This window comes from Thermobia domestica, chromosome 2 (assembly GCF_964235325.1).
Source record: "Thermobia domestica chromosome 2, izTheDome1.hap1.1, whole genome shotgun sequence".
Lineage (NCBI taxonomy): Eukaryota > Metazoa > Arthropoda > Insecta > Zygentoma > Lepismatidae > Thermobia > Thermobia domestica.
In genome coordinates, this window is record NC_137455.1 from 123,330,090 (window position 1) to 123,342,539 (window position 12,450).

The window sequence follows — 12,450 nt, forward strand, 5'->3', positions numbered from 1 at the left end:
ACCAACAGCAGTTAACTAACCCATCGCCAGCATCAACAGGGCGAAAAAGGAAGCGAAATCCTGATCAGTGGAAGAAAAATGTGAAGAAATTAGATCAGGTATCAGGCAAGAGCAAGCAGTTTGAGAATTTCAAGTGTGGTTGTCCTAAAAATTGCGGTAACAATGTCGCTGAAAATGACCGAAAGGTTCGAGAGATTTTACACACTCGGAAAAGAAAAGGGTGAACTGGCCCAAAAAAGCTTCACTGTTGGATTAGTAAAGCAGTTTGGAATAAAGCACTCATATACTAAAGCAGAAGATTCAAGAAACAAAACACCTGACGAAGTTAGGCCTCAGGTAATGGAGCACATCGAAACTTTCCCTCGATACAAGTCCCACTATTCACGATAGGACATGGCACGAGACTACTTAAATCCAGAGTTAAGTGTCACCAAGATGTATAGTATGTACAAAAAATGGTGTGAGCAGAAGTACAATCCTGTAAAAGAAAGTATGTATCGAAACATTTTTGTTTCGGAATTCAATATTTCGTTTTATCCGTCATTGTCAGACACTTGCAAGTTCTGCGAAGAAATTAAGATTAAAATTCCAGAAACCATGTTACAGAACGAACGGCTTCAACTCGAGCAGCAAAAACAATTGCATCTACGTAAAGCAGAGTTGGCCCGAAACAACATGGAAACAGATAGCGAGTTGTCTAAAACTGATGACAGTGTGAAAGGAGTCGCATTCGACTTGGAGAAAGTTTTTTCCCTGCCAAAACTTCCTGTGAATGAAGTTTATTATCTGAGACAATTGAGCTGCTACAATTTTTGTATCCACAACCTAAGTGAGAACACAGCGAATATGTATTTTTGGAATGAATCAATCGCCGGGAGGGGATCTAAGGAAATAGCTTCATGTTTGCTTCATTATGTAAAATCCCTACCTCCCACTGTGAAAAAGCTTGTAACCTACAGCGACACATATGGAGCCCAAGATAGGAATTTCAACCTGACTCTTATGATGCTTCATCTGGTTCAAATCCTGATGTTTCAGTAAACGAGATTGAAATGAAGTTTTTAGTATCTGGCCACTCATACATGGCCTGTGATCAGGATTTTTCAACTGTGAAAACTGCAATAAAAAAGGATACGTACATATTTGAACCAGAATCATTGGGTGAGCTGAGAGCACTCTGCAAAGAAGTCGGAAACATTTACTGTGGTTCAAATTGGAGAAAAAGGATTTCGTCAGTGTAACACCATTGAAGAAGGCCGCCGTAAAACGCAAGATCAGTAAAGATGGTGAAAATATCAATTGGTTGAAAATCCAACGTTTACTCCTCACACGAGACTGTCCCTTCGAAATTCAATACTCTGAGAACGTATCTTCTGTTTCTCCATACTTTACAATGGACTACAAAAAAGCAAAAGGAAGGAAGGCAGTTTGCTTCATTAGGACTCAAAATTAGAAACTTTACTTTGTGAAGAAAAGATACCGAAAATTTCAGCAGAAAAGGCAAAGGATTTACGAAAGCTACTGAAATATATCCCCTTAGTGTTCCACCACATCTACAACCCAATTATAAAAGATAGTAGTGTGGGCAATCTCAGTGACAGTGACACAGACGTGTCTGACAGTGAAATTGGTGTTAATGTATAAAAACCATGTAACACTGCATATTTTGGTTGTAAGTCTAACATGTATACACAAATTCTTTTGCTTTGTTGTGTGTTATTTCAAAAGTATTTTGAGTGTAGAACATACTTTAATTTTTAGTTTATTTCTATCAAAGTGTACTCAAGGATGTTGGATTTCCTACAAATAAATACGAAGTGTACTACTCGTATTACAGTATGAAAAAATGTTTTTTCATTCGCGGTATGGCAGCTCTGGGTTACACCAACTTCTGGAATGAAATATAATGCGTATTATTGGAACCAAACTAATTCCCCCATTAGGTTTGTGTGGTGTACACCAAAAAATATTCATTGTTTGGTGCCAAAATGGTGTAACCCACAGAACTTGTTTTTAAAAACTCTTTACTTTTGGGTTTAAAGCAAAGAAACTCTCCCTCCTGAAGTAATAAGGTTAAGTTGAAAACATCAATACCACTGCGGAAGTAGATTTGTACGAGGGTCACTACGAAAGTTTTGAGATGTGAAATAACTTACTAACTTAAAATCAATTTAACACTTACATTTTCTCAAAGTATTCATCATTACACTGTACACACTTTTGCATCCTCGAAAACCACTTTTGGAAGCAGTGTTGCCAGTCTTTTTCTTCAAGTGTTGAAAGTTCATTCTCGTAAGCCACTACAGCTTCTTCAGGGCTGCAAAATCTCTTCCCACACATGCGATATTTGATCCTGGAGAACAGAAAAAAATCACACGGGGCAGGTCAGGGCTATACGGCGGATGAGTCATAAGTTTGACCTCCGTAGATTCTAAAAACTGAATTGTGATGTTGGCCGTGTGTGCGGACGCGTTGTCATGATGAAGCAGGATCCCACGCAATCCAGTTCTGGACGCCGTTCCCGAAGCTTCAGGAACAGTTTTGTCAGGCAAACAGTGGTATACCACTGAGCAGTAACAGTCCTTTGTTCTTCAAGTGGAACAGTTGCAACATGGCCAGATTTGAAGAAGAAAGTTGCGATCATCATCTTCCCCACCCTTCGCGGTCGCTTCACTTTCGTGGGTGGATTTTCGTCTGGAAAGATCCAAACTGTAGACTGGCGTTTATTTTCAGGGTCAAATTGATAGATCCAAGTCTCATCACCAGTAACAATGTCAGAGACGCGTCGAGAATTGCCTCCAAATCTTGCAAGCATTTCTTCACACCATTCCACACGCATGCGCTTCTGCTATTCAGTCAAAGTATGAGGCACCCAACGAGATGAAACCTTCCTGAGACGAAGATGATCATGAAGAATTTTTGTTACTGCTGGCGATCCAATGTTCACTGTAGATTCAATGTCCTTGAAAGTTGTTCGAGAATTTTCTCGAATCATTTGTTCCACAGCGGCAATGTTTTCATCTGACACAGCTGTTGCCGGACGTCCAGCTCTCTCCATCTTGAAGCGATGTCCGATCTCTTCTGAATTCACCAAACCACCGAAAAATTGTAGCACGGGAAGGAGCAAGGTCCGAAAATGCCCCCTGCAAAAGGTCGTCTTTGTGTCTCGTTCAAACCACTTTCGAAATCGTAAAGGATCATTGCCCGAAAATATTCTCTTTCGAGCTCCATTCTAGACAGCTAAATACTTTTCACATCAACAAGTAAGTGAAGGCCATACGGCCACGCCGATAAGCGAGGCAAGTTGAAACTTGCTTCGCTTCTTCGCTCTGGATACCACTACCGAACGCAATTGTTGGAATTCAAATACTGTCAGAACAATGCGTATCTCAAAACTTTCGTAGTGACTCTCGTATTTGGAGTAAACACAAAACAGCCAATTTTTTAAATAACATTATTCTGAGAGTTACACTACTTTGGCTCCAAGCCCCTCAATTGACAATGCACGTATATGTTTGAGTACCAAAGATCTAATTACACAGTTCTTGTACAAGTGGTATTCCTAATCACATTTCTTCGTTTATCTTTCTACTGCAGCTTTTAATGTCCAGTTGGCTGTATACTACAGGTAAATGAATGGGTCACCTGGCTTGATGATCACACTTAGCTATGTTGGGGTAAGTAGGCTAAAAGTCTGCCTTCTGTCGAAACACACACACTTCCAAGAATAACTTCCGTTCGTATAGGATTCACTGTATTCAATTTTAATCAATGAATAGAACAGGACTCATAGTGGTCTGGTCTCTTGTAAATAGTTGAAAAGTGACCAAAATCTCATCATGCCCCTTTTTTTCCTTTGTTAATTTCTCCATCACCTTTCTGTTTGTCGTTTTGTTTCATCTTTTCTTCTTCTATTTGAGCTTCCTCCTTTCTTAGGTTTTCTAAGTATGCTTTGTAATTACGGTAAGCAGACTTAGCAGATGTAAGGCGCTTCTAAGTAAGTGGAACCAGTTCTGATCTATTTCCGAATTTCTTCATCCCAGACATTATATTTAACTCAGCATTGAGAGTTCTCAAAAGCCATTAAATATTCAAATTTATGACCTACTCTTAAGAAGAACATACAAGAAGCATAACACAAAACGAACATGAACCACACAAACACACACACAACGTTGAGCGGAGCGTCAACTATTACGAGAGAAAACTAAAAGGCTATTATGATAGAAGAACGAATAGACACAGAAGGGTTCTTAACCCCACCTTGAGAGCTTAAGCATCCAACCAACCATCCACTGTACTTTAGAAAGAATAAAAGCTGAAGTGAGAATAAAGCTGACTGTTTCACGTGTGGCAGCAAGTACTGAAGCTTTCAGATGAGTAATGAGTAACAAGTTTCTGCCTTTTTCCATTTATTTTTATATTTTTCTTAGAAAATTGCCAATGCAAAACATAAATCACACGAAAATGTCACTTTACCTCCCAAAAAAGTAAGACCAACTTGAAAAAAAAGTAACTTTTAGTTTTAAAAACTAACTCACTATGAGCCCTGATAAAATGTTTAAAATAACACTAAATTCACATTTTCTACTTTAGAAAATCTCGTTACTTGGTCAGATATTTTTGAAACAAACGAGTGTATCAAAAATTTACGAAGTTCTTACAATATAAAAGTAGCTACACCTTATTCACAAATTAATCTCCAATCATACAAAAAGAAAAAAAGCAGTCTTGGAGAAATGGGAAAGCTTAAAAATAAATACAACGGAAGCTTTAGTTAGGTTTGTGTAATTTTCAAATAACGAAATACATAATTACTTTTAACACAGACATTGTGAATGGATCAACAACCTTTTATACCAACATACGCACTTGCACAATTTTTTAAATATTGTAGCGAATAAAAGTTTTTTTTTTAGAGCTCCATCTGTTCATTAACGAAACTACAACATACACTGTACACATTTTTTTCTTTCTAATTTTAGCCCTGGAAGCCTGAAACAAAATCTTGAACAACTTTCTTCAATTTAGCATCTGCGTCATCTGTGATCTTGCCTTCTTTTGCGATGGCGTTCAACAGATCCTGGTGCGACGTTCTGCAACGCAAAAGAGTATTAGTTATACCAGTCTTAGTTAGAATCACTGCGAATCAATATTTAGAAACCTCTCTTTGTTTTAGTTTAATAAGTTTTTCTTAACGACACATTCTCATCTTATGGATAAGAATAAAATTGTTGTAAAATCATTTTTGTACTATGTAGGAAATTTTTGTGTTAATAGTTTTGTAAACTAAATATGGATATTTTGAATCAATCCTGTTTTGACATTTTTGCTGTTGGGCGTAAAACCGCTTTGAGAGAGAACGAGAACTCATGTCCAAAATTATTGTTGCATGTCTATAAATATGTTGTTGTAGGAATATAATTTGATAACCAAGTCGCCCGGAATTTCTTATAATGTTAGTATATGTATAATTGGCAAAGACATGTATGTGGCAAATTTCATGTCAAAAGAGCAGTAAATAAGAACAATTAAACAAAAATAAAAGTTTCTTATCCATTTAGCAACATTTTATTTTACTCATTCTAATTTTCGTATTTATAATTCTTTTCCTATGAAATTTACCAGAAAGATACATTTCCCAATTATACACATAGTATCAGCATTAAAAGTACTCTGCAAAATCATTGTCAAATTATATTCTTACAAGAAGACAGTTATAGATATGCAACAATCATTTTGGACATGAGTGTACATAAAGCACGATGTAAGGTATTAAAGAACAAATAAGCACGCACAATTGACTAATTCTTGGTTTAACCTCTCCACAAACTATATTTAGAAAACAGAATATGTACATTTCTTTTCATAAGTAGTTGGCAATTCTGTTTAAATAGAACCCACTTGTTACACAGTGATTACACTCAGTTTCAAAACATATACTTCTATTTAAATTATGCACAGCAATTTTAACGAAGTTCTACTTCACACTACGATTGGAGCGTCACAATGGATGAAAAACAGCATACGAAAGTTACTCGTAAATACTAAATACTTCATAAAAGTAAAAATTTGTACACATTGAAGCATCCAAATGTTAAAACAGCAATGACTTCTTGTCACCTTTAAAGAAATTATGGTGCTAGTAGAAATACATATTTATCAATACCCTCTAATTCTACATAAAAATGCTAATGTTTCCTTAAGCCATTGCAATTAAAAATTCTTGATAAAATTTGGAGGAAATGCAATGTTTTTCAAAGGAACTGAATGTCTAGTTAACGAGTTCTACTTTGTAACATAATTTACCAAATTTTTGTAAAGCTGCTTTTACTTTTATTATTATTAATATGCATCCAATTAGGTCATCAGGTATGAATGAATATTCCTCTACTTTTCAAGAGTATATCGCATCATGGAACAGTTTGAGATATAAAATTCCTCTAAAGGGCATTACGTTGATGTCTATTGGAAACCATAAACGTCACTGGATGTGATATTTCTTTATTAAAATTAAATCTTTTGAAAGAAGTCAAGTTCTTAATCCACTGTAACTTTAGAAATATATAGTCCTAGTATTCGGCACTACGTACTTTGAATGTGCATTGTCCCGCCCGTCTAACTTGAGATATTACTACTGTATAGACCTGCAAAATTTGGATGTATGTGATACTGTAACGTTCTTAATTCGTAACACTAAATAATACATGTGGTAAAGTAAGTTAGTCGTTTTACATGTAGATTTGATGTATGTAATAATCTGACGTAGTGCTACTTGAAAAAGAATATAAGAAAAAACACTTTGGTTGGCAACATTTTTAATCTGATGGTATTGCAGAGTATGCTAAATATTGTGCTGCAGTCAATACTTGCATGGTACAAAACTTCAGTTTTTAATCTATTAGTTTAAAAGTTACAAGGGAGTTTGAACATAAATGGACCATTTATCTTGACTCGCGCTTGTAACTTTTAAACTAATGGACACAAAACGCTTAATTTCCTACCATGCAAATAGCACCAGGGGGACACTGACATACTCTTCCGTACTACCAGGTTAACATTGTTGCAAACCCAACAAAGTTATATGTTTTCAAATGGCATTACGTCAGGTTATTATTACACATTTCAGATCTACATGTCAAACGAAGACTTGAAAAATCGCATTTGTTATTCAGTGTTGCAAACTAAGGACGCTACAGTATCACAAACATCCAAACTCTGATAACCTCTACAGCACTAGTAAAGCAAATGAGACTGATGGGACAACACATATCTAAAGTGCTTCAGTATCTACTGTTATGACCATGAAATGACGCATTTCTAATAAATAGGAACGAAGTCGTAAGGAATTGAAAATTTGTATTTCAAAAGCTTTTATTTCGGAAAACTGCATAGACGAGTATCTCATACAATCACAGTGATGGTTTTCGAAAGATGTGAAGATCATAATATCATTTACAGTAATTTGATATCGTAAACCCTTATGGAGATATAAATTCTGGTCAAGTTTGCAACACTACTTATAATTATGAAATTTCGAGAACTTCTTGTAATTACACCTGGCAAAAATTAAGGAAGGTTTCAGAAGCAAAAGAATGCAACAACCTTTTCACAATTTCCCACAATACATTTTAAACAATATAGCAATTTTTACTTTTTCGTATCTCCGAAACAGTTTGAGATATTGAATGGATGTAAACGGTATTATGATATTTATGTCTATTCACAACCATCTACGTAACTGGATGTGATACTTATCTGAGCAGTTTTCCGAAATAAACTTCTTTGATGAAAGTCAAATTTTCAATTCCTTCTAACTCTGATTCTACTTGTTTGAAATACATCATATGATAACGTAGTATTCGAAAGATACTTTGGATATACATTGCCCCTTCTGTCCCACTACTTTATTACTGTTGTAGAAGCCTCCAAAATTTGCTTGTTTTTCGAAGTTTGTGATACTGTAGTATCCTTAGTTTGCAATATTGAAAAACAAGTGTGCTACTGTCTGTTTAATTTGCAGACTTAAAACATGTAATAACCTGACGCAGTGCCATTTAAATATGTACCTATGCTGGTAAATATATAACTATCTATAAAGAACTCAGAGGGACCGCCGAGAAGTTTTACACCTAGTCACTGAAAATTATTTCCAAATCAGAATTGCAGACTGTAAATGCAGGTCTATCTCAGCTGATTCTCAAAAAAATATAAAGAAGTCCTGTAGTGGACATCTAGAATAAGGCTGCGTGAAAGATGCACATAGCCCAACAAAGCATTACACTCGAAAGGTACTGACTTGTGCTTCTTTATCATATTCATGCACTGACATGTTAAATGATGAATTTTCAGTGACAGCTCTCAGCACTGTCAACACTGATATGGAAAGGTTTTAGTGGAGATAGAATGTATTTATGTTAAATATTTACATAAATAAACAAAAACTTCTTGCTCCTACACAGTATACACATTTTTGTGCTTCTATTACTGGTGATGACTGTGATAGTTTCAATTATATTATTCCACCCATATCAGTATTTAATTTCGATTCCTTCGAATGAAGGTTTTTCTATAAGTGATTTTTTTTTTACTTGCATTTATCCATGTTTTGACTCAGATCTTTCAGGGGTTGCGAAAGACTCAATGCTGAAGTATCGTTGAGATTGTCATCCTGAATATGTTCTTTCAGTTTAATGTGTGTGTGTATATACACCTTTTAGTTACGCTCATAAAGTGTCTTGATAAGTGTGAGACCTTATGGTCATGCTAAATTCAACCGAGAAATTAATGCTGGGATAAATTATACTTCTGGAAAACAACTTATTTATCTGAAACTGAATTATATACAATCTTGAGCCATTTTTGAGTGATTATGATTTCTTCATAATAATTTTGTTAGCCTTATCCACCCTAATGTGTCACAAGTAGTTGTTTTTTCTTGTAATCTTTTGGAATTAAGTACCAGTTTGCTGAAGTTGTGTTCCTTCTCCCTTGTACCCATTTTAATTAATTCAATATGAATGTTGCTTTTGCACTGTTTTCAAACAGTTTTTCTTGTCTTCGTCATTATGTAGCAACTTAACGCTTTTTCACCAAATAAGATAATCTACATTGGAGGAATCTTTGAACTTGAACCAATAAAGCGTTTCATCCGCAGTGTGTGGTTCAAACTGGAGGAGATTATTTGATAGTGTTGAGTGTTTTCCCTATCATGATTGGGGCCACCATACAGACGAATGTGAATATGAACCAGCATATTTATTTGAAAGCTGTTATTGAACAGATGTTTCCATTTCTTTAACATTTTCAAGGTGATATGCAGTCGACATTCCCATCTACCAAGATGACAGCTGCTATTTTTACAGGGTTCATAGAGTTCATAATGCTAGCCTATAAATTCCCAAACCTAGCTGTTTATATAAAATTTCCACCAAATATAGAAAATGACTGACTTTCTCAGGCAGAAATTTTATTTTTTTCTTTTTCAGGATGTAAATTACTGAAGTTTAAAACATATGAATCTCCTTAATTTAGCAGCAGACTTGCAATCTTTAGAATAAAACTTATAGTAATATCTAAATTCATTCAAATCATTATTATATTTAATAATTATACTTTTTCATTTGTTTGGCCTGCTCTCCTCCTTATAGTCAAGCCTTGTCTTATTTAATTTCTTTTATAATAATAAATGACTTGTAAATTCAGTGTAGAACAAAAACAGAGGAAGTAGTTTTACAACCAAACATTATGTTAGAGAAAACTAGGATCGAAAGTTAGCAATGCAGTAATTATGACACGTAAAGTTATTTTGATGTCACACAGAGATGCAGCGTGCCAAGTTTTGATTCTCGGAGAATGTAGTTTCGATTCTTCTTTCATCTGTTGTTTCTTCAATTGTAATTTGCTCTTTTCACGTCTTCACTCTTATTGAGCATTCTTAATTCTGTCTTAATATGGCATTTTACCCTACACTCTTTGTAATATCTTTGCATGCCTCATGGTCATTCCTTGTATTTTATCTATTCCATTAACCATTTCTAACTATATCAAATACTTGTCTGAAAATGAAACCGTCGCTTTCGTTTAGGAAAGTAAACTGCCGGTTCTCAGCAAAACCACTTTAACACTAGGTTTTTACTGACTGTACTCATTTACACTACGTGTAATTTTAAATTTCCCAAGGAGGTGTCCCATCGTGGGAATCCTTATATAACGCACAGTTCAATTTAGGTTCGGTTCCAAATAGCAAGCTCGTGCTATATGGACCAAGAACAGCGAATAATACTGTGTTCAAGAATGAGTTATACCTGTTGCTACTTGGACAAAGACTGAATAATTCTGGATAGTGCTTGAAACAAATCCATAGGCCAAATATGTGCTCTCGTCTATTGATATCGACGTGTTGTAAGAAAAAAAACTTTAGTGAAATCACATGCAGTTTCACGTGTTCATATAGCCATCGCAATGGATGAGTTAAGCATAACGTATTTCCACCAGTCCTTCCAGTGCGGAACTTACAATGGTATGTTTTGGTGTTGATCGATTAAAATTATAATGAAAAAGAGAATTGCAACTTTTGTTTAAATTTCTGGAGGGTAACCGAATCAAGGATACGGAAACGTATTTACAAGAAAAAAGTATTGGCTTATGCTTTGTTTGGAGTCTTGCACTTCGGTTGATAGCGAAAGCGACGGAAATACTTGATTCATCCATTCTTGTATAACACACATACTTTCATGGTTAAATCTCTCCCCTCCGAACACATTATACACGCAAAAATAGTTTCAAAATTCTTCTACCTTATGAAATGCTATACTAAGGTTTATCTGGAAGATAAACATCCTGAGTCCAATTCATTAAATCAACTACAACCCTTCAATTCATTAGTTCTTTAGGGACAGACTGAGCGACATGTGAGGAGTTTATGTATTTATATGCCACGCCCGTCTCGAAAGGGATAATTTTATATAACGAATATATCCACTTACTTCACATGTTGCAAAAATGCCTTCTCGAACTGGGTGATTTTGGATGGATCCAATTTATCGAGGAAGCCTCTGACACCACAGTAAATAACGACCACCTGTTCTTCAATGGCCATAGGTACTGCGGGAAAGAAATACGTATAAATATATAAAAATACAAGAACAGTTTCAACATTTTAAAAAATATATAATTCTATGAACTTAAAAAACAAACAAAAAAAAAAAATCAAAACAGCTTCCACTGAAAACCTAAGATACAACAACTTCGTTTGTATTGTTTTGCAGAACGGACAAATTCAGGGGGAGTGAAAACTGTATCATATGGTCGTACGTAAATACGTAGTTGCCAAAGTTTCCTTCAGACACGTTTGCCCCTTCCCCATTTAGTTCTTCTCTAGTTTTAGTCCGATAACTTCGTATCTACGAACGGGTCCGTCATTCTTTCTATCATATAATTCTTTCCGCGGCTTCTTCCTGTTAAGGTGTAATACTTCAAAAAACTTCCTACATGCCAAACCTTGCGTCACTTATTGGTAGTAATCTTAATTATACATTACATAGAATACGTGTATTCCCTGCACCGCACCTTGGAGGTAATTTTTATTCCGTTTGTTTCGTATATTTTTCTCAGACAGGCAACTATCACTATATTGGTACTTGAGCAAACTTTGATTCTTCATAATTAAAAACCAGAAAACATTTGATAACCGGATAATTACTAATTATAAGCAACTTAACTTATTCCTTCTCACACCAATCTTAAGTTTCATCAGTGAAGGTAAACCATGATTAACTTCATATTTTACTACTATCCAACTTGCCTACACTACTTCACACATTGATCCCAACTACAAGGTGACGCATACCTTATCAACCACTTTTAGAAAGCCCCTAAAGACGATTAACTTCACTGAGCCATAATATAACAGGTCAGACACACGCATTTAACAGTGTAAACAATATACAAACATCGACGTGTCTCAGAAACAATGCCCACTAAAAGTCTTCGCCCACGTAATGCACTTTTGGAGAAGGTGAAGGATGCATCCAATGGAGCTTAGCACTATGTCCAATAGAATCATGCCTATTTTACAATGGGTTAAAATCAATTCTTCTGTGCAAATGATCGGCAAATACTCTCTCCAAGTTACCCTTAAAGAATGTAGTCCGGAGCTGTTAAATCCGAGAAGCAAGATAGACAAATCAAATACGAAAGCGGAGCACCAAACAATTATGAAAAAAATTCTCGGAGTAGAGCCAAACTTGTGCGAGGTAACTGCTATTGCACCGTCTTGCTGGAACCAAATCATGTTTACCAATATGGTACAGCCAGTTCAGTTTAGTTCACAACGTCCCACGATTATGCACTTTAGGCTAAGAGAGTCGGATGATTAAGGCAGGTGAACGATGATGGAAGCATTGGTGAAATGAAATGTGGGAGGAAACGGGAGTATCCCGTGAAAAC

At 35.6% G+C, this 12,450-nt stretch overlaps 2 protein-coding genes across 2 annotated transcripts in view; one reads left to right on the forward strand and one right to left on the reverse strand.

The window, feature by feature from the left end:
- Nucleotides 1-12,450, forward strand: part of LOC145675263 (acidic mammalian chitinase-like) — a 354,567-nt gene that overhangs the window by 109,820 nt on the left and 232,297 nt on the right. The window lies entirely within an intron of this gene.
- The window catches only part of blw (ATP synthase subunit alpha blw, mitochondrial), a 76,308-nt gene continuing 68,630 nt past the window's right edge, over nucleotides 4,773-12,450 (reverse strand). The window contains exons 11-12 of the mRNA XM_081745643.1: nucleotides 10,989-11,106; nucleotides 4,773-5,096 (exon numbers count right to left, since the gene is read on the reverse strand). Of these exons, the coding sequence (XP_081601769.1) occupies nucleotides 4,982-5,096; nucleotides 10,989-11,106 (233 nt within the window). The 3' untranslated portion in view covers nucleotides 4,773-4,981. The remainder of the gene's footprint in view (nucleotides 5,097-10,988; nucleotides 11,107-12,450) is intronic.